General features: G+C 45.3%; 1 protein-coding gene across 7 annotated transcripts in view; it reads left to right on the top strand.

Moving 5' to 3' along the window:
- Positions 1-21,052, top strand: part of Ars2 (arsenic resistance protein 2) — a 139,874-nt gene that overhangs the window by 103,326 nt on the left and 15,496 nt on the right. For all 7 annotated transcript variants that reach the window (XM_075894891.1, XM_075894890.1, XM_075894888.1 and 4 more), the window contains 9 exons: positions 5,068-5,237; positions 6,863-6,965; positions 7,158-7,209; positions 7,375-7,573; positions 7,880-8,092; positions 11,304-11,527; positions 14,497-14,637; positions 19,961-20,182; positions 20,751-20,933. In XM_075894891.1, coding sequence (XP_075751006.1) covers positions 5,068-5,237; positions 6,863-6,965; positions 7,158-7,209; positions 7,375-7,573; positions 7,880-8,092; positions 11,304-11,527; positions 14,497-14,637; positions 19,961-20,182; positions 20,751-20,933 — 1,507 coding nt within the window. The remainder of the gene's footprint in view (positions 1-5,067; positions 5,238-6,862; positions 6,966-7,157; positions 7,210-7,374; positions 7,574-7,879; positions 8,093-11,303; positions 11,528-14,496; positions 14,638-19,960; positions 20,183-20,750; positions 20,934-21,052) is intronic.

Consider the following 21,052-nt stretch of genomic DNA (forward strand, 5'->3'; position numbering starts at 1 on the left):
TTCCTGCATGTTTAGTTGCAACTTATCCTGTTTCTAAATATAGAGGAGGCATTGTGCCAATTTTTAGCCTAGGCACAACTCGGAGCTCATATATAGAAGTTGTTCCTCCTTGCACCTATGTGACCATTGAAGCAACTGTCAGGCTCACAGTGAAATCTCTGCTTCACAATTAAAAAAAACTGTGCCTGCAACTGCAGATTTTAACCTATGTTCCTTAATTGCCCAAGAGTTTGAAAACTTCTAAAACCAGGGACAGGAGGCAGCTAATATATATATATATATATAGCATCGAACGCGTTATTCGAAGGTCGTAGGTTCGATTCCTGCTTCGGCTGGTTATTTTTTCACCCACTTTTCTTTCTTCTTATTTACATTACATTTGTTCTAATAACTTCCCCTATACATTCCTTGGCACTATTGTCTGTTAGATCTCATTAATATTGTGTCAAAACACGGAAAAACGAGCCCTTAGGTGTACACCTCTTTCCCTTATATCTATATATATATATATAGTATATATATATTTCAAGAAACTGTTACATAAGGCAGGAAAAATTCGGCTAATTTCATTTTTTTTTCCCTAACTGTTGCCTTCGTTACACGTAATGTTTCCTTTTAATTTTCTTGCATGTGATTGCCACCTGTCTCATTGTCACCTGGCGCTCTTCCTTTCAGCCCAAAAGAAGGATGCGCTCTTTGCGCTCCGATTGCACTTAGCTGGTTGAGGGTGCGCTGTGCACAAGGCAGTGCTCTTAGGCGAACACAGTGGTCAGGCTAGCTTTTCAGGCGCGTCCCCATGTCCGGTAGCTTCCTTTTTGATCGTTCAGGGCATGCAACTCACCATCGGTGGCTGCGCTTTGGGCATTTACGCAACCGGTGTGCACAACCGGACGCTAAAAAAGCCCTGTCTGCAGAAGGTGAGGAACCTGTTTTTGTTGATGTGCGTTGCAGGGGATGCAGAACGGGGAAGAGGGGCTGCTGCTTACTACATTCTTTTGTGCCCGTTCACTGTTGCTCTCATGCTTGTGTTTTTATGCGCATGCTGGATGGGGAAGACTCATGGACAGTGTGTAGGTGTACTGTCTCAGCGAAAGGCCTCAAAGCCACTTCTGTAACACGAGAATACAAGGTGCACTTTCTGCTAAAACTCTGAGGATGTCTGTAATGTTGTGAGCACAGTAGTTTTTCAATGGACCCCTAGGCTCAATGCTGGCACAGTAGAACCCTGCTACAACGAAACTGACAGGACACAAAAAAAATTTCGTTGAAGTGAATATTTTGTTACATTGAAATGTAAAAAATATAGCTGCCCTGAGCTAGCTAAAGAAAAGAAATTTTATTGCTAAAATTTAAAAGTGTCGGCTGCTTTCTTTTCTTTCCCAGCATTGTCGTGGCGTGATTCTCAACAATGCATAGCAACACCTTGGTGAAAAGCACGCTGAAACAACGGCCACGTCTTTTTACGAATTAATTTAACAGTTGAACTGACACGCTAACACGAGCAGTTGTCCACCATCAACGTGTATCAGACCACACTGAGAAGAATGTATGGCATTGTGGAGCGGTGACTAATGCCTTATTCTTATCATCCACTAGTTGTGGCTGGCTGATTTTGTTAACAAGGACAAAGAGCCGGTCTGACCAGTGTCCACACGGCCATGTGTGAAAAGATCCAAAAGCATTGGCATCAGGCACGATTGCACCCAGCAGCTGTATGTAGGAAACTATGAACTGAGCAACTGAGCTTCACCATCGGATTGCCTTTGGCTCAAAAGCGAGCCAGTGGCAAAAGCAGGGCAGTCTCATTGCCATCGCTATCAAGCAATAGTGGTCCCCATGTTTAGTAAACAGCGGCGGTTTTTGGTGGTGCCAAGGTGCCTTTTTGTACTTCGACGTATTTTTTATTTTCCTGAAAAAAGTACAAAAAATGTTCAAGGTTGTGTTTACTGCACGGTATTAAATATTTGAGCGTGAAATTGAATCGTGAAATTTTATTAAAGCATAATGGCAGAAGAAAAGGTGTTTGTTGTGGTGAGAATGTTTATGCATTAACTCCTATGGACTCCTGCCGGGTAACCGAGAATTTTTCGTTGTAGTGGAAATTTGGTTGAAGTGGTGTTTGTTGTAGCGAGGTTCGACTGTAGGAGTCACAACGCTGAAGTGGTCTTTGAGTGATGTTCCGTGGTGGCTACTAAAAACGAATATTGTGACCAAGCATCTTTAGTGTCTGTGTGAATGGAATTGACTGAAGGTGTGTTTACCAGGCAGCTCTTGTCACAAGGAATACTGAACAGTATTTTTGAGGAAAGTTGTTTCTAAATGTGTCAGCCTATGTTTTTGCTGGCCCACAACCGAGTTTTTTCATCTCGGCTTAGTCGGTGATCGTGAAGTCAAGACCCACATGTAAATGCAAGAGTAATAAAAGCTTCGACTTTGGAATCTTTTGGCTTGTAAGCATTTCGATAGCACTGGCACTGGGTTCCAGTGCACAGTGTGATTGCAGCTTTTGTCACAGTGGCTTTGAAGCTTTCGCTTGTGTGCTTGACTCATATGTATGCATTTTGCCTCACTTGAGCCCAGGAAGATTCAAAATGAGACGTCATTGAAATAGAAAAGTGGGTATTGTGCAAGAGTCTACAAATGGACTGTCCATTTCTGCATCTCCGAATGATTCAACTGAGTTTGAGAGCCAGCAGGGATTGGCACCAGGCTAGCTATTTAGCTTTAATCGATCAACTCCCGCTGGACGGTCAGGGCACTTATTAGACTTATAAGATACTCTCATATCAAGAATAACAGTGCAATACTGTTCCATCTGTCTCCCTGTCTTTTTTTCCTTCCTTCTTCCTCCTCCTCCATCTATTTCTCAAACTGCTATATGAGTGATTGAGAAAGTAGTTCAGTGCAAACAGCTGCTGTTATTACATGTAGCAGTTAGATTTGTAGCCATGTAACATATCGTGTCGCATTGAAAATGTTTTAGAAGGTATGTGTATATCTGCCAGTTATTGCAAGTTGCATCTGTTCTCATATTTAACAGAAAAGTATGTATAAGGTTGCTACATTACATGTTTGTTAGAAAGTGGAAGTCTGTGAGTGTGTTAGTACTTTCTCTGGAAATTTTCCAAAAGTTTAAATAGACTCCAGACTTTGCTTTCACCACTGTGCAGTTAAGCTACGCTCTGCTGTTACATATACTTGTTTCTAGGGAATGGTTGCTACTGTTAGTCTCTTTATTCTTTGTCTTTCTGCCGTATATTTAGCTTACAGAAACTGCTGGCACAATGAGCAAAATATTATGCGTCATTGGACCTGCTGTTCATATGTGACGAGATATAAGTTCCAAAGTGATTTGATAAAAATCTGCATTAGGTTACCCACTCTGAGCAGGCTATCATGAGCACCATATAATAGCTCTTAACAGTTTTTGTTTAGAATTGTCAACAAAGCAAAAGCTGGTACTATTATAATGTGAGCGTTAAGAGTCAGTATAGATGCCAGCAGTGCCCATTTAGTTGTATGTCATATTAATGGGACCTCTACACAGGTTTGACATTAAAAAGCAGGTGGCATAAATTCGTACTAAAGCAGGAAGCCCTTGAACTGGAATTAATATATTGCCTCTTCAATGGCAACACATGGTTACTTGAATGGCACAGTTGTCAAGCTGCAGGAATGTTGTACTTTTGCTGAAGAGATTGACTGGCATCATAGAAAGACTACTGACACGAAAAATGTGCAAAAAAGGTGCTTGGTTGTGGGAAACTGACTTTCAAATACTGACAGTTTCACTAATACATGCAGGCTTATTGCAAGTAATGGCTTGTTGCTCAGGAAGAAAGGTAAATTGTGTTGCCATGGTATGATGTGCCGTTGCACTGTTCCATTCGGCCTGAAAGCCTACATTACTCAGGCGGGGGCTCTCTTGTAGCTGTAATGCTGTAGGTCAGTGGTTATCTGGTTTAGAACCAAGATTGCCAGATGGTGGCCTACTATCGCGTTACATTGAACCTGCATTGGCAGGGCTTTCAGTGCTTGGTGTTGGAAATGGATAGCTGATATCTTATGGACTCACATATGTGATAAAAACAATGGAAAAACACCTAAGAGCTGTAGCTTGGTGTAGTCGGTGTTGTTGAACTTTTGAGGCACTTATGAACATTGAAAAATGAGGATTGTGACTTGGTATTGGAAGTCTAAGTATAGGTATACTGCAAGGTGTCATGCAGTTGACACCAGCATATGGGAACATGTTGCATCGTGTAGAAATGCCTAATTTAAACAAAACGGGCGGTATAGCATAAAGTGTTAGTATTCACACATGGCTTCATATGAGGGAGCCCTAAAGCACCAATTGACATTCGCATATGGATAGATGATGTGCTCATGGTCGTTGAAGCTCAGTGCAGTAATTGTCAGCGATGTATATGAGAACATAATTTATTGTGAGCATAACTGCAGAGGGAAAGGGTGAAATAAAAGCCTGCAGCAGTTCTTTTTTTTTTTTTTTGCTGCCGCCTTCACTTTATGTATCTTGGCCATTGTTGCAGATTGTTTATCAAGTTTGTCAAAGCTCTTGTGACTAACGTCAAAACAAGCTTTTGTATTGAATATGGCTCAAGGTGACCTTAGTTTCTTGTGCCTCAAGCTGTCGTATCATCCTTTGTGACCTTTCTTGTTCTCTGTAGCCTCAATATTTGCACTTCTTACATAGTTTATTATCTTTGTTAGTTGACGGCAGTCGTGTATTCCTATACACAGAGTAGTATATGAGAGGTGGAGAGCTGGTGGCATTCATTATTATTAACCAAAAAAAGGGTTATGGCCTATGTTGCCTTGCGCTTAGTCTGCTAGCTTAAAAGATACCAGTATGTTCCTTGCCTCGGCAAACAACTCAGCAGTGCAGGAACCAGACGACAATATGGGCAAATAAAAGAAGTGTTGTCAAAGCTAGTATGAGTACTATTTATCCAGTAATTATTTCGTATGTGTTACGCCTCTTATATTCCTACTCCCCCTGCATTTGTCTCTGTCCGACACAACCTTTGCGCGTTGTTCCTGAACAAGGTTCAAGTCGAAGTACCATCCAGAAGAGTGTGGCAAGCGCAAGACGGAGCAGATGAATGCCCTGAAGCGCCGCCTGGATGCCTTCCTCAAGCTTCATGAAGGTGGATGGGTGGACGCCATCAGCATAGACGTGGAAAAGTCCGATCGCATCGTCAGGTTTCTCGATGCAGGTGACAGCCTCTCATTGCCTTGTTTCTCAAGCTCACTGGCATCACTTTGCTGGAAATACCTTGGGTGGGGAAAAAAAGATAAATTGTCAACCACTTAGGAGTAGTGGTTTTTTCGGCAAACTTAGCAATTTCAAACTAATCTAACTTTGTGCCAATGGACTCGTAGTCGACCATGCCCCTGTCACACGGCCGCCACCAAACTTTTTTAAACTCCGTCAATGTAAATCTCCCCTACCCCTAGGGAGTTCGATGGAGATGGAGTTGTGACAATGTCACACGGCAATGACAAGATTGTAATAGTTGTCGTGAGGGGGCACAGCCGGCGCTGTTTGATTTTCACAGAAGTATCCTGGTTTCATCTCCAGCTGCTTTTTTGTGCATGTTTGTTATGCAGTGTTTACAAGAACTCAATATTAAGTAAGGCTGAAGTGAACAAAGCATTAAAAATTATTTCAAATGAAAACAAGTTCGCTAAATGTTGCGATGCTGGCAGTGACGCTGGCCAACTTGCGCCTAACGCTATGTTTGTTTACAGTTGCGTCGTGCTCGACGACTAGTTGTTTTTATAGCTCGTAAGTTATTCTTGGATTAGGTCGGGCCCGATTACCTATTCCTGCAGCCGTAGAAGCAGGCGACGATGATGCAGCGCTGTCAGTCATTCCTCACAGGGGCAAACGCAAACACGGTGACGACAACAAACGCATGCACAGACGAAATAATTTTAAATGGTGTGGTCTGGCCCGACTCGCAAAGCACGGTTAAGAGAGTAGCTGCACTTTGGCGGGAATATATATATGTAAAGAAACACGTTACGAAGGAGTACTTCAACAAACGAACATTTAATATTACAAAGATGTATTATTTTTCTCAATGCGGCAATTTAGTGCTCGAAATTTTTTCTGACCAGCAAATACTGGTAACGAGAGTAGCTCGTTTCGCTGCAAAGGGAGATCGTCAAACGTCCTTTACGAAATATCCCGTTTACCGTCATTTGCATAAAGGTGGCCGTGTGGCACAAACTGCATCTTTCTTGTCATAAGGACAAGGGAGTTAAACGGGGTTTGCGGGTGTCCGTGTGACAGGGCTATCACTCGGGCTCACTGAGACTCTGGTTAAGCCATGAGTCTGAGTTAGTCAGGCTGAACAGTACATTGGTTAGTTTGAGTGCAAGTGAGCCTGGTTGACATAAATTTTAGCGAGTCTGAGTCCGAGTAAACCCGGTCGAAGAAAATTTCTGCGAGTGCGAGTCTGAGTGGGTTCCAATATGTTTGCCGACCTACGGGCCTTCGGACTCTTGTCAATCAGCACACTGATTGGGAGTCAGTTACACAGTGCTTCTATTTTGTAATGGCTATCTACACTTGCACTGTTTGCATATGAAAAACATCTGCTTTGTGGATTGTTGAAAGGAAGTGCACAAGGCAGGTCCCTCACCATTGCTATCTGAAATAATATCTTTTGAGTGAATGTTCAGGCATACATTGTAGGTTGTGGCTCTGCTGGAGAGGCCCACATCTGTAGAAAAAAGTAAAAGAACGTTGCTGCTCTGCATAAAAGTCCAACCACGAGGTGCCCATGGCTCATGCGTTGCTTGATGGTAGAATTGTGTGTGTCCCCTTTTTCAGTGGTGATCTTGCTAGAAGGTGGCACTGAGTATGACCTGAAGGCATTGGATGAGCCCGCTCAGGAGGACAAGCCTTCCGAAGGGGCTCCATTTTCCAATGCGAGGTAGGCTCTGTGGTAAACTCTTTGGACACTAGTGCTCTCAGTTATTTTATCAATTTGCCGTTTCACTTAGTGCGCCTTCCGAGATGCACCCTTGTTTATTAAACAAGTATTCATTTTCATATGTCTTTGATTATGCTTGTTCTGCCATGGTTATTGTTTCTTTGTGTGTTTTTTTTTCTTTCTCTTCCTCAGAGATGTAAAGGAAGCTAGTGATAAGCCTGAGGCCAAGGAAGGCTTATGTCAGGTCAGTGTTGATTGTTTGGCTTTTAAAAACGCAAGTATTTATAGTCTGTCACATGAATTTGGACTACCCAGCAGCTTGCGTGCATCATTCTCTTGTGCACTTATAAAAACATTACTTGAGTTATGGTTTGCACGCTTTTTTAACAATGACCTTGCATTATTGCAGGGCGGTGACGTACCATCTTCACCGACTCGCTCGGATGTGACCGCTGATGAGGACAAGCGACACAAGAGGGCTGATGATGAAGAGGACGACGAGGATGCCAAGTCAGACTCTAAGCAGTCTAGTGGTGGCCGCAAACGCAGCTACAGCTCAAGCAGCCAAAGCAGTTCCAGCTCAGATTCTGACTCTGATGATAGCGACAGTGAGCGGCGGCTTCATTTCTTTTTTAATGTCTTATGGACTCTTCTTATTGATTTTATCTTAGTTAAGTTTAATCATTAATTTTTTATGTGCCTGGGGAAGCCTCCCCTATAGTCACAGTGGAACGCATTGCCAACGCAAAATTAACCGACAAACGTCATCCTGCTTGTGTGCCACTTACTGGTTCAGAGATTTGCAAATGCCACGAATCATGCAACCTCTGCGATTTGACAGTGAGTCCTTGTGATTGCCTTCAGTGCTTTGCTGCATCATTCATTTTGGTAACCCTTGGTTCTTATGTCTACAGGGGATGCCTCTGACGATCAGGACTCTGGTGTTCCGGGCGAGGAGAGTGGTGGGGAAAGCAAGAAGTCCTCGAGGAAGAGCAAGAAGAAGTCCAAGAGGCTCAGCAGTTCTCCTGGGGCAAAAAAGACCAGCAAGGCCAAGGAAGAAAGGTCTGAGGATGGCAACGAGGAAGGCAGCAGCACGAAGGGGGACGCAGAGGAGGACGACGAGGACGGTAAGGTTCAGTGCCACAACTTAGCTCAGTGCCACAACCAAGCCCTTCATTGTGAGGGCTGAGCGTGAGGGCTGAGGCATTAAGAGACGGGTAATGGAATATTAGAGCATACTGGAGTGCGGCAGAAACGTGGCCATCCATGGCGGCGACGGTAGCGAGAAAAGGAGTGCGTCTCGCGTGGTCTTGGCGTTGAGTCGGCATAAATGTGCTGTAGGTGCAGAGTCGGCATAAATGTGCTGTAGGTGGCACTAGTGATCAGCTCAGCACATGCGGGCGTTCACATCGTACATCCCTTGGCTCACTATGTAGTTATCATACTGTTTGCTTTTGTGGTCAGACTGTGCCACTTGCTGCAGTTCTAATAGCCTGCCTCTTGCTGCATCAATCCAGGTGCAGCTAGCACCAACTATGCCAAGCCCTCCATTTTTGCCTGCTTGTTCCGCAAGGGCTGTGGCCATTTTTTTGTTTGCAGTAGACATATTCATACTTCTGGTTAAATGCTCCTCGTTATCTTATTTGGAGTGCGGTCTGTGCTTATGTGACAAGATAAAAAACCGGGGTGGCCTAGACCCAAGAAGATTGTGTTGTCTGTGGTGCAGACTGTGTTGGGAGTGTCTGACATCTCATCAGTGGAAGATTCTGTGCTAAAAAGTCATAAGAGGACTCGGAAGCAAAATTGGGAGCATAAAGGCAGCAGTGGAAAGTTTCATGCTGAAAGATGTGACACCACGTGAAAGTGAAAGTCTATTCATGTGGTCTAAATTTAGTCCTCAATATTTGAATGCCATAGGCAGCGCTCATGAAAGAGTTACAGAAGTTTAGATATTGCGGGCCTTGGAAGATTTTACAAATTTAAAATAAGGGTTTTCTAAATAGTTCAAGACAGAAACTTTGAATGTGTCGGGACAGACTTTGTGGGGTTTTGTTATTTCTTAAATATGATCCACTGTTTGCATGCAGAGTCTGTATGAACCCTGTGTGATGTGTCTGTCAGTTCTGGCACACCACATTTCGGAAGAATTCATTACACCCTCTTATATAGGTGTTGCGATACAGTCGAACCCACATATAACAGCTCCGCTTTAAAGCGAACAATAGCCACGTGACTGTGAAAATATGCAGTATTTCAATAGCACAAAATCACACTTACAACAACGTCTCTGAGCACTGCCGATGGGTTACAGCGAATGGAGCCGGCATCCCAGCGACTTCTTAGGAGACCACTTTCTACGACTGATAAGGCACCGGAAAGGTGCCCATAATTTCTTTTTGTTAAACGCTGACCCTGCCTCTGCACCTCTCTGGTTATCATTCTCCCCGACCGCGTTTTTTTACGCACCCCTCCGTCCTTTGTCCCCCGCCACGAAACTATTATTTGAGCTCTTCGCGAGCAGGCACTCTCCCAAGCTTTCCTGTGCGTGAGTTGTGCGTTTCACGGACCTTTCAAGCAAGCGACCCTATCTGCCTTCTTACGTGTCTTAATTGGCAAGGTCACCTTCCTGTCGTATCCTCCCCTCTCTTCACTCTATCGCAACACTCCTTGCCCTTCTCTCGCAGGTCTGTTCTCCTCTCTTTATCACAACTCCTTCGCCCATATCCACTGCTTCCTGACGCCAGCCACGCTATCTGGAATTCAGAAGTTTCATTTTCTGACTAGAAACGGGCCCAGAGCAGTTCCACGCGTTCTGGCTTGTGTGTCGTGTGTGCGCATCTTGCTCACTGTTAGGGTGCATGTGTGGCCAGAACGGTGGACGGCAGGCATTCCGCGCTTTTTTTTGCTATTCAACAAAACGTCTGAAGCGTGACCGCTTGACTTGGGTGTAATTCGCTTGTTTAAGGCTTACTATAAGTGCCGCGTTGCAGAGCACTTGCTCATAGCTGTTGACGACCTTGCAGCCAACTTTTCACTTCGGGCGTCCTGGTATTCAGCTGTGGAGATGAAGGCTTCATGGGCAGGTTTAACGGCTACGTGCATGCGAAAGTGTTGTCGCGAGGCTGACTTCGTTAACGTCGGAGACCGATGCCGAGTCTGAAGCTTCCGAACTGGACCACTCCGGCGGTGATTTGTGGCAGCGCGTCGTCTCTCTCCAGCAGGGGAGAGCGAGCGGGATTTCTGTTGCAATGGTTTCTTTACGGCCACTGATGATGATGATGCTCACACCGCGGAACCGTACGTGGATGAGGGCATTGTGAGTGAAGTACACGGCAAGGGTGATTGGGAGGAATCAGACTTCTAGGACGACGAAACTTTGAAGCCAGTGCCCACAAGCATGCTTGTAGTAATTCACTACATTAATAGCCTCAGGCAGTTTGGATGTGCCATTGGCTTCGGCAAAGAGCATGCTGCCACTTTAAGTAAACTGGAGGCCACCCTTATCGCTTCTACTCTTCGAAACATGTGCATCAAGGACTTTCTTCAGGATACAGCAAACAAATGCTGCATCACGCTCAGGTTCGTTATAAGTGGGCTCGGCTGTATATGATTCTAAGCACCCTAAATTTTGAGAGATCCGTCGTTGACCGGTTGAAGCAATTGTAAATCCTTTGCAATCAGAGAGTGGTGGTCATACGTTAACGCAGCATGTAGCTGAAATATAGGCACCTTTTATTTTTACTCACAAAAAACGGTGAAATCGCAGTGCCACAACAATTTGATTTCACCAGTTGGCTGATTAAGTGTACAGTATGCAGCCACAGTCAACCTCTTTGTAGTTAACATACGCTCTTCAAGTATGCAAGCCTGGAAGAAGCATGCTGTGCATGTGCTGTAGAAAACTGCAGCTTCTCATGAGATGGCTGCTTTCTAGCCATTTCATGAGAAAGGGGAACATAGCTCCGCTGCAATGCAAAGCTGCCATGTGGCAAACTAACAAAAAAAAATCAGAAAAAGCCATTGTTACAGGGCTTGGTTAGGCTTCTAAGAACACCTCCCTCTCTTTCTTTTTTTCCCACCAAGCATGGGTTTTGTAGACTAGACCCTCATAAATAGTTTCGAGCACCTCCATTTGAACACCGCTGACCTGTGCTCTGAATTTGGTAGTTTAGTTCTGTATGCAATCGTCATACCATTCCGCACATCTCTTGGTACTCTGGACTAGCAAGCAAATTTATATAGTATTTCAGAACATAAATCTTTTCATTTCTTCCATTACAAACTTCTCTCTCTGAAATGAGGCACATATCGTCTCTGATGTCTTCTTCTCCTTTACAGGGGGCCCTGATTCGGTGACTGACAGCAAGTGTAAGGGGGAGGAAGAAGAGGATGAGCCCAAGGCCGCGGCTGGTGAGCAGGCCACTAAGAATGAGTCTGGCCAGGGGGACGGGTCTAAGGCTGCCGGCACCGAAGAGAAGAACCGGCCACGGCCCCTTCACCGGACTTGCTCCATCTTTCTGCGCAACCTGGCACCTACCATCACCAAAATGGAAGTGGAGGCGGTGAGTGCTAGATCACCTATACGAGAGGAGGCCGTGTGCTATTCATGCTGTATTGCACATGACTGTCAGTGCATTATTTTCTGTAACGTGAAGGAGCATTCGAAGTTGGCCTAGATTGTGATCAGGGGTGTGTATGCACAGTCTTACATGTCCTATCGGGATTACTCTCATTATCTGCTGCACCCATCACCACGTGTAACATATGAAGCATATTCTAAAAATTGAAAGAGGGTTCTTCTACCTTTGTTAATTTTTATGGCTTTTCGTAGTCCAAGAAAAAAGGTTTCAGGAAGCATTGACTTAAAAGGTAAATTAAAAAAAAATAACTAAAAGCAGTTCTTCAATAAAGAGACAGGTCTTGTGCTGCAACCACGCTGTAAAGTAAGTCAGAAAGTTAGTTATGCTTTTTCCACACTGCTTTAAGCAAAATGTTATAATGCCCCTCATCAGGTCACATAAGAAATTTCAGTTAGATACTGGACGTTTCTGTGTGCCCAAGAAAGAGCATTATGCCAGAAGAATGCAAGGAGGCGAGCTTGAAACCCTTGTCCCGTGTAGTACAGCCAAAATCTATTCCCTGCCCTTTTTGGCATCCATGTTGGCATCACAGCCAGAGAGTCGCATAACAGAAATGCATGAATACGTCTTGCACATGCAAGGGTGTATGCGCATAGCGGGTCTGATAATGCGAGCGGTGTTCTGTCCGTGTTCTCTGTGGTCTACTAGCTCTTTCTGTGAACTGAATCCCTCGATGGGCACATGCTTGGAGAGGCTGGTACAGATCATTCCTTATCGTGGCACAATGAAGAAGGTAATAAAGGCACACTACGTCCCATCACTAGGACTGCTGTCGAAGACGATGCATGAAAAACACGGCAAGCCTTGTCAGGCTGGTACCTGCACGCTGCAGGAATGGCGAGAACACAAACCCATGTGTAAAGTAGGCAGATTACTCTCGCATCTTGCAGGGATTTGAAGTGAAAAATAAAAAAAAAGCACACATTCCACTTGAATGTTTTATTATTTCTCTCAACATTCATTGATTGATTCAAGCTACAGAATCACAAATTGCTCATGTCACCTCGAATAATTGTCAGGTGTCAAGTGCTACGGTTGGTGACGAATGTCCGCACAAAAGAGCCTCATCAAAGCATGGATAACTACGTAGGACTACTCCATCTTGAAGGGTGCGCCCTAGAGTCAAAAGGCCAGCAGCATTCAGCTTGATTTTGCGGCATGCAGCATTGCAAACTTTAACAGACGTAATCATGAATGCCTTGTGTATGCATTATGCTTGTCAGCTCAAAATATTCAGACCTTGTAAGGAGCCCTTTAGTGAAATTGTCAAATTCGTACCGTATTCAGACAAATGAGTCGACCGATTTTTTCAAATTTGACAATCCAATGTTGGGGGTTGATTTAGAATTGAAACTGACCTGTGTATTGCTAGTAATGGCAAAAGAAACGAGAAATCAGGGGCACTACGCCGCGGTTACAGCTTTGCTCCTGTGTTTTCTAGGTTACGGTAAAAGTGTAGCGTATTAAGTTACCGCATTGCCTACATTTTCACGTCAATAAAGGCGATGCCGACTTTGAAAGAAGTTGGCTACTGTACTTTGAGCAATAACGCTCCCACTGTTGTGTCCGGAAGTGTGCTGAATAACACCAAAACGTGATATGATCGCGGCGCGCTGAATGGAAGGTATCGGTAGTTGACGGAGCCAGTAAACAGCTTCTCTTTGTGATAGCATTTTTTAAGCAGCCTTGTCGCCGCATGTTGCTGTCACTTGTGCTTCTGTGTTTTGCTGAATCGTGCCTGTCATGAGTGCCCATAAAGTGACTTAATGACGATGTGCTGTTTGACCACAGCAGCACCAGTGAGGACGACTCCAGCGTCGATGAGTAGTCTTCGTGAATAAATTTTCTTTGTGTGAACTGCGCTCGCATTTTTTTTGGGGGGGGGGGGGGTATGCAACTTCGGGGGGGCGGGGGGTCCACCTACATTCGAATCAGTTTACGATCGTGTAAATACGATAGTCAGGAAAAATGTGTTGGTGTGATGAACACTTCGTTATTGTTTTCTTCCTGTTAATAGTACTGGCTTTCTTTTCCCCCAATCCTCTAAATTCCTAGTTAAATGAGGTTTTGCTTTATTAAAGGGGTGGTGCCATCAAATTCCAAAGCTAGAACAAGCCTCTTGTTTCCTCTGTATGCAAAGACACTCGAATGGTTGGGTACAGCAAATGTTTAGAATATGTCTTAATTCACTTCCGAAGTGTACCTAAATGCTCATTCTTCCGATCGAAGCCCATCGCAAGCGTGTCCAGCACTGACGTCGCACCTGATCTGTGGATAGTATAGGCATGCGCAGGTCTCCCCTTTAAGGGGGGCAAAGGTTCATCACAGTGCCTCCCCACCCCAATTATGTCAATGTGTCGAGCTGACTTTGCACCCCCCCCCCCCCTCCTTTGTGTGAGGTGAGTTACCTCCGAACGTCTGCCACGTACGTACCGGCAAAGCATCATGGCTGCTGCAGCTAGCCATGGCAGCTGTCGGCATGTTTGTTTTGGAGGTGCTTGCATGGCACGTGTGTGGGAGAGCGCACGATGAGCAGCACGACGTGCATCACAGTCTTGTGAGGTCCCATGACCAAGCCACCTACACTACTACGTCACAGCCAAACTTGGCGTTCAAAAAACCGAAACTGAAAATTGTCTGCTTAAAGTGAGGTGATAATAAATGATTTAACGAAAATAAATTGATCCTGGTGTGTGTATCATGTGTCATGAAGCTATAAGAAATGCGTGCAGCAAAGAATGCGCAAGCCACAAATGTGGTGGCACCACTTCTCTAACATTTTCTCATAAGTGACAAACGTAGCGACATTTATGTACAGGAACCCGAATGCCCTTGTAGAGACAAAAAGACAACAGTGGTTCATAGTCGTATTATTTAATGCGCGGTTTCAGATGTGCAAGCGTTACCCTGGCTTCTTACGGGTGGCCATCGCGGACCCCCAGCCGGATCGCCGGTTCTTCCGTCGGGGCTGGGTGACGTTTGAGCGCACCGTCAACATTAAGGAAATCTGCTGGAACCTCAACAACATAAGGGTAAGCATTTATGTTGCTGAGCAACTCTGCACTAGCGATGGGTGAACGAATGATGGATTGGCCTTGCAGTTTGCATTTTTTAAATGTGAATGCATTTCTTACTCGGGGGTTGTCGCGTGACCTAGGTCAACGTGCACACAGATCTCTTAGCGCGCGTTCCTCCGCACCCCTAGTAACAGCTGCTCCGTGCCTAGCATTCCGAGCAGGTGGTGAGTGGTGGAGGGTAAGGAAGAGGAGGGGAGCGCGCAGGCGTGTGATGGCGCTTGCATCACGGCGCAGCAGAGAGTAAGGGAAAGTAAGGTTCCTAGATGAAACAAGTTTCCAAGGTAACGTCACTCATTGCTCGAGCCATCCTCTTTACTCTCTTGCTTACCCCTCCTTTTCTCTGCCATCCACATCTGTAATTGGTACATTCCCAGCACGTTAACTTGCAAATGGTTGGTGGTGGTATTTATTATTATGCAAAAGGCTCAAAATGAGTACGTATGCGCATATGGCTGCAGCCGGATTCTCGCCGTGACCGAAGATGTAATCATAGCCAGGACATAAAGTGAAGAGGAAGAGAGTTTCAGTTGGTGCCAAGTCGGCCAAGATTGTTTCGTGGTGCTCGTTCAATGCCATATATGAGATTTTCAGCAATGCATGCAACAGAAAACGGTTCCACTCTAATGAAACGCCATGAAATGTATAGCAATGAAACATTTCACACGAACGCTTTCATGTAACTCCGTCGGCGTACCTGGACGCGGATCTGCGAAGCAAGTTTATTTGTCGGTTTCTATTGAAACGCCAGGAGTGCGTCTAATGCGCGTCCAGTGCATGCCAGTTCTTACAAACACTTGTGCGTATGCATGTATATACAGAGCAGCTGGATGGTGTAATCAACGCACCTTCAGGAACATTTCACGCTTGACCAGTTCGAGCCACTTTCTCTAGAACACGGCATAAAGGAGCTGAAACTCGCTGTTTCGGGACACCTCACTAGTAGAACTCTCACTTCTCAGGAAGATCCGTACACCGCACTGGTATCACCTGGTATCAAGATTGTCCAAATGGGCACATTTAAAAAAACTGTCATCGCAGTGCTGCTAGTCAAGCGTTTGTACCAGTCTGGCCGTGGTTTTTCCTTGCGTGTGCACAAGCCGGCTGTAATCGCTCGTCACAACTTTTTGCCCTGTGGTCACTGACAGGATTCAGCAAGAAGCGTGTTTGCTATGTCACAGCACGAACAAAACACATTAGGAGAAATGGACGGGAGACGCCATGGCTAGTGGTATAAAATATAGAACTGCACAGCGTTGCCAGTTGAGTAATGCACATCCCGCTTGCTCTTGTGTTGTACTGTTTATGTTCATAAAGGTAATAGTTTATGTTACGACTCATTTGGTTCCATTTTGTTATATTTGCATCTATTCACCGTGGCAAGTGAACCCAAACATTTGCTTTTTGATGTAAGCTTTGAACGTTCTAGGGGGCGCTCCCGGTACATAAGCGAGGAGGAAAGGGAAAGGTGTTACTAACTTGGAAACTTGTTTCATCTGGAGACCTTGAAAGAAAGGAGGAGCGAACCCTATGAGGACGCTTGCATCGTAGAGCTTGCTCGGCGGAGACAGAGCTCGGGCGCTCCTCCTCTCCGTGCTCGGATCTATATTCATGCACAGAGCACGCGCTTCGGTGTCTTCATAGCAATGGAAGTCAGTGAAGCCGAATCTCTCGTAGCAACGATACCGCTAAGACGAAGTGTAACACAATGCAACTCGAGCATTGTGCCTCTTCCTGTTGCTGGCGTCACTGCAGTTGCTTCAATGTCATCATTGGTTAGAGAAGAAAGTGTTGCGAAGCGAAGAGCGCGTAATGCCAAACGCATGCGCTTGAAGCGAGTGGCCAGTAATTTCTTAAATAATGCTTACATGCACACTCTCGTCTCTCTTCATTAATTAATCGCACACCTATCGGGTGCACCCATATGCATTCGTATTTGCTCACGATTCCCTTTAGGGAGGTGTGGTTTTTTTCAATCCTGTCCGCCGCGGTGATGTTGTGGCTATAGTGCTCAGGGGGTTGCCGACCCGAATGTCGCTGGTTTGATCCCGACTGTGGCGGTAGAAAGGAGAAATGCTAGATCTCTGTGTACTGTGGGATGACGGTGCACGTTAAAGAGTACCAGATTTTTTAAAATTTCCGGAGCTCTTCACTACAGAGCATCTCTCCAAACCATGTTGTGCTTTCGGGATGCAAAACCCCAACACTTATACAATTTTTCAGTTGTGAGTGACTGCTAAGGGTTAAGGGAAGACCCTGCTTCGGAGATAAATGTGCTGCTTGCACAGCAAAAAGGGAAGAGTGCTGCTCTTTGGAGATCAGACTCCAAATAACTGAATGCAAGCTTTCATTCGAGTTTTGAGTTTTCCCTCTTAGACATCTTTGCAGCAGACTCCTGTCAGACAGACGTTCGTAAACAGGCAATAATGCCTCTGCAACTTCTTTGGGCAAGTTGTACTTGTGTTTTGGCTCGTGCATACCTTTTGCTTTTGCGGCATTGTGCCGGCACCAAGACTGCTCGCCTGTGGGGCACAAACTGTGATTCGAGCTTTCGTCAGTGGATGTGATGTGATGGTACGTGGCCATCACAGCTCGCTGCATTTCATCCACATCCCCTTGATGTGACTTGAGCGCACGACCATAGTAGGTGCTCAGTCTGGTGATGAGGTCGGCAGTGAGTCGCCCCTTTCCTCCCAGACTGCGGCCTTCGGTTTTCTGCTTTTGAACTAAGTTCCTCAGAGCCGTCCCCATTCGCTTTTGCACATGATTTGTGCAGTCTTCTTTCTCTACGTCAATAAAACCATAAACTTTGGCATCCCTTATAGCATTGTACGTTCTGCTATCGCCGTCACACAAGACTGTCGTATAGCGGAGATTGCGCCGCTCAAGGGACCTTTCAAAAAGAATGAGGCCTGCTTCTACTTCCATTTGCCCAGATTTACAACTGGTGTTCTTCTGGCAGCGATGAGCATCTTTCCATTGCTCATAACCCTCGCTACCGGGTTTCAGTCCCACATCACAGCCCAAACAAAAATTTGAAAGTACGACGTAATCGAGAACATAACCAGTGAAGAGTTCAATAACTGCTCCGACGCCAATGTGCGAAGAGTGACCCCGGGTCATCCAGCTCCCATCAAAACACACTGCAATATTACCACGGTGACCAAAGCACAAGTCCTCGTAGAGCGACGACACTTCACGCGCGCACTGCTGCATAGCATCTTCAGCTGCTCGCGTAGCAGCGGGCTCCAGCTTATTTTTCAGATGCCGCTGAAAAGTCTTTTTATGCATTGCGCGACTGCTCAGCCCCATTGCGGAAAATATGTCGTTCATCGCAGTTTGGCCGTTACCAGTCGAAAGCATCGCGCGTCCCGCGAGCATATTTATCGCAAATGGTCTTGATCTTACCGAGTGTTCCACTCGACGCGAGCTCCAAGCATCCCCAATATCGCCACAGTTGTCGCACACCGCGTGTAGCTTCACTGCCAAACCGTACTCACGATCTCCACGGGTTAGCTTGACTTTTCCTCGGCAGATGTGACAACGCATAGTTTGAAGAATAAGATCATTGACACCGTCAAGTTCGACGATGGTGTACGGAGCTGCAGGTTCCGTCGCCACAGTCTCTGCGCCGCTTCGTCGGCTGAAGTTTTCGATCTTCCGCGCGGTCGCTGGTGTTGATCCAAGCTGTCGAAGCACTTTTTGCTCCCGTGCATGCGCCCCCCGCACTTCCTCCTCGGTCACGAGCGCAGAATCTAATCTCGCATCACCAGCGTGGGTTGCGAAAGCATTATCGCATTGCAAGGCTGGCGCCGATGAACCGCCGGCGTCCGTGGCATGGCCAGGCGATGCTCCGTGAACGGCTGTCTGCGACGATGCCGGGTCCTTTGCACGCACTTTTCCCCTTCGTCGTTTACGCCCAAAGTGGTGGCGCGTATGGAACTTTTTCGCACCGCCAGGCATGATAAACTTCGTGCGCCGATCAAGCGAGCAATCCACAGAGCGGCGAATCGAGCACAATGGCGGTAGGCACACGCTGTCCCAGTCAAAATGGCGGCGCACGATGGCGGCACTTAGGCCAATCAGAGGACAGAATCCTGATCACGTGCCTCATTTGACCAATGGCAACGCGTGAAAGCTCTTTTTTGCGGGTGCTTTTTTCTCGTTTCTCAGGGACGCACAGGGTTGCCAAAGGATAAAAAAAAAAAGTCTGAAACGCAAGCTATTGAACAACACCAAAATGGCGCCGATGGAGCGTACCGTTGCCAAGCGGCGCGCGATCAAAATGCAGGGTATTTTTGCACATTTTAGAGAGAAACGCTCGTAAAACCGCATCTTTAGATCTTGATAACAGGAAAAATATGCAGAATTTGGGAATCAAATTTTGTAGAAAGGTGCGGAAACGCGTCAGGAACACGAAAATTAAGAGAATGAAAATTCGATTTTTGGGCAGATTTTCGGCTTGAGAAGCCGGGTCCCCCCTTAAGTGAATGAAATCAAGCAAGCGTTGGTACTAATATCAACATTTTGCTCACACAGTAGCAAGTGAAGTAAAAAAGACAGATTGTGCTGGTGCATTGTTTCAACTGTGAGACTGCTAGCATGTGTCTCAAAATGCTAAACTCATACATAGAGCTTGTTGAACGAGTGAATACCGTAACTGCAGGTGAACTTACGATTTAATCTGAATAAATGATGTTTGTTCACTCATTCAGGGTGTTACTCTTTTATAAATTGATGAATACTCTTGAATGATTAATTAATTGTAATGTTATGGGTCATCAGGTAAAATTAAAATCTATTTTTGACAAGACAGATGGGGGAAGCCCACATGTAAGCATTGCAAAAAAGTTCTCCTTTGAAAGATATCAACTTGATTCTCAGCACATGGTTGAGGCTATATTTATAGATACATGTTTTTAGTACAGTTTATGGTTAATGAGTATGCTTAGTATTGCCAGACTTCAATTTCGTATCAATGACAAGCCCACTGAAGGTCGTAAAGTTGATTACGTGGTGAAAATTTGGAAGTGGTGGCCGCTTTGCAAAGCCTCCAAATTTCATCACTGCTGATGTTGATTAGGAAAAGCTGAAATCCTAAATAAAGTGTAGTTTACTTTTTTTTTAATGTAGACACAGTTGCAAAAACACCCAGTGGAATTTTCATTTCTTCATTTATTTTATTTTTTTGCTCGAATAAACTGCAGATTGAGTCCCCCTATCTGTTTTCTCGTTTTTTTTTTATATTTATTTTTTATGTTGCTGTTTTGGTGTGCTGCAGTTACGAGACTGTGAATTGGGTGCCATTGTGAACCGGGACCTGAGTCGGCGTATCCGGTCAGTGAATGGCATTGCCTCTCACAAGCAAGTGATCCGCTCTGACATCAAGCTGGCCGCTCGTATTGTGCACAACCTTGACAACCAGAAAAGTCTCTGGACCGAGACTGAACCTGGTGCAGAGTCTGCTGGTAACGTTGTGGCGGACCAGCTACCCGCTGTTGAGGTACATCACTTTGCACTGTCTTGTGTGCCTTTGCTTGGTTCTTAGTGTACTTAGTTTACTATAGCAGTGGAACTGTCTAACCTGTTTTTTTTTTTACTTGTGTACATGTGTGAGTGTTGGTAAATATTGAATCAGCGAAATGCCTGTAAAAGAGAGATGGGAATGTGCTTTAACAGTAACAGTATTGCTACACGTACTGTGGCTTTTAACATTGATTGGGCTCTGGGATCTCAAAATGCTTATTTCTCTGACATTGTAGAGCTACAGTCTCAGCTGACTGTAGCTCTTTGTAAATTATTTCCAGGTATTTGAAGAAGTGCGACTTTTACAATGACAAAGGAACATTGTAGATGACTTGTCTTATTTGTATAAACATTGCTTGCTTTTGCAAATCTGTTTCTCCAGTTCACTGCAAGTAACCAATGCTTCCTTCTGACTTTACTTCTTTTTTCCCATTTTGAGCCTTCTCGGAGCTAGTTATGAAAGACTGAAACTACTGTCCTAGTTGCATAGTCTTTTTGGTGGCTACAGTTGCGTCTTCCTTCATGTCTAATGCGACACCTCGCAGGGTTTCAGTATGTCTTCCAAGAATCCTTTGTTGAAGAACATCACTGATTACCTGATTGAGGAGGCCTCAGCAGAGGAGGAGGAACTTCTGGGAGGCTCTGCAGATAGGGAGGAAAATGCCGACGCCGAAGACCCCTCAGCCGCTGGTGGCATTAACAGTGAGAAGGACGAGACGCTAATAAAGGTAGCAGTGGCAGCATATGGCACATGCCCGCTATAACTGTTCTTTTATGCCGCCATCAATAACTTGGCTTGTGCATGCTTGCTAAGAGCACTTACATGTCTGTTAAATGATAAGGAACT

The sequence above is a fragment of the Rhipicephalus microplus genome, chromosome 5 (assembly GCF_043290135.1).
Source record: "Rhipicephalus microplus isolate Deutch F79 chromosome 5, USDA_Rmic, whole genome shotgun sequence".
NCBI classification, from domain to species: Eukaryota; Metazoa; Arthropoda; class Arachnida; order Ixodida; family Ixodidae; genus Rhipicephalus; species Rhipicephalus microplus.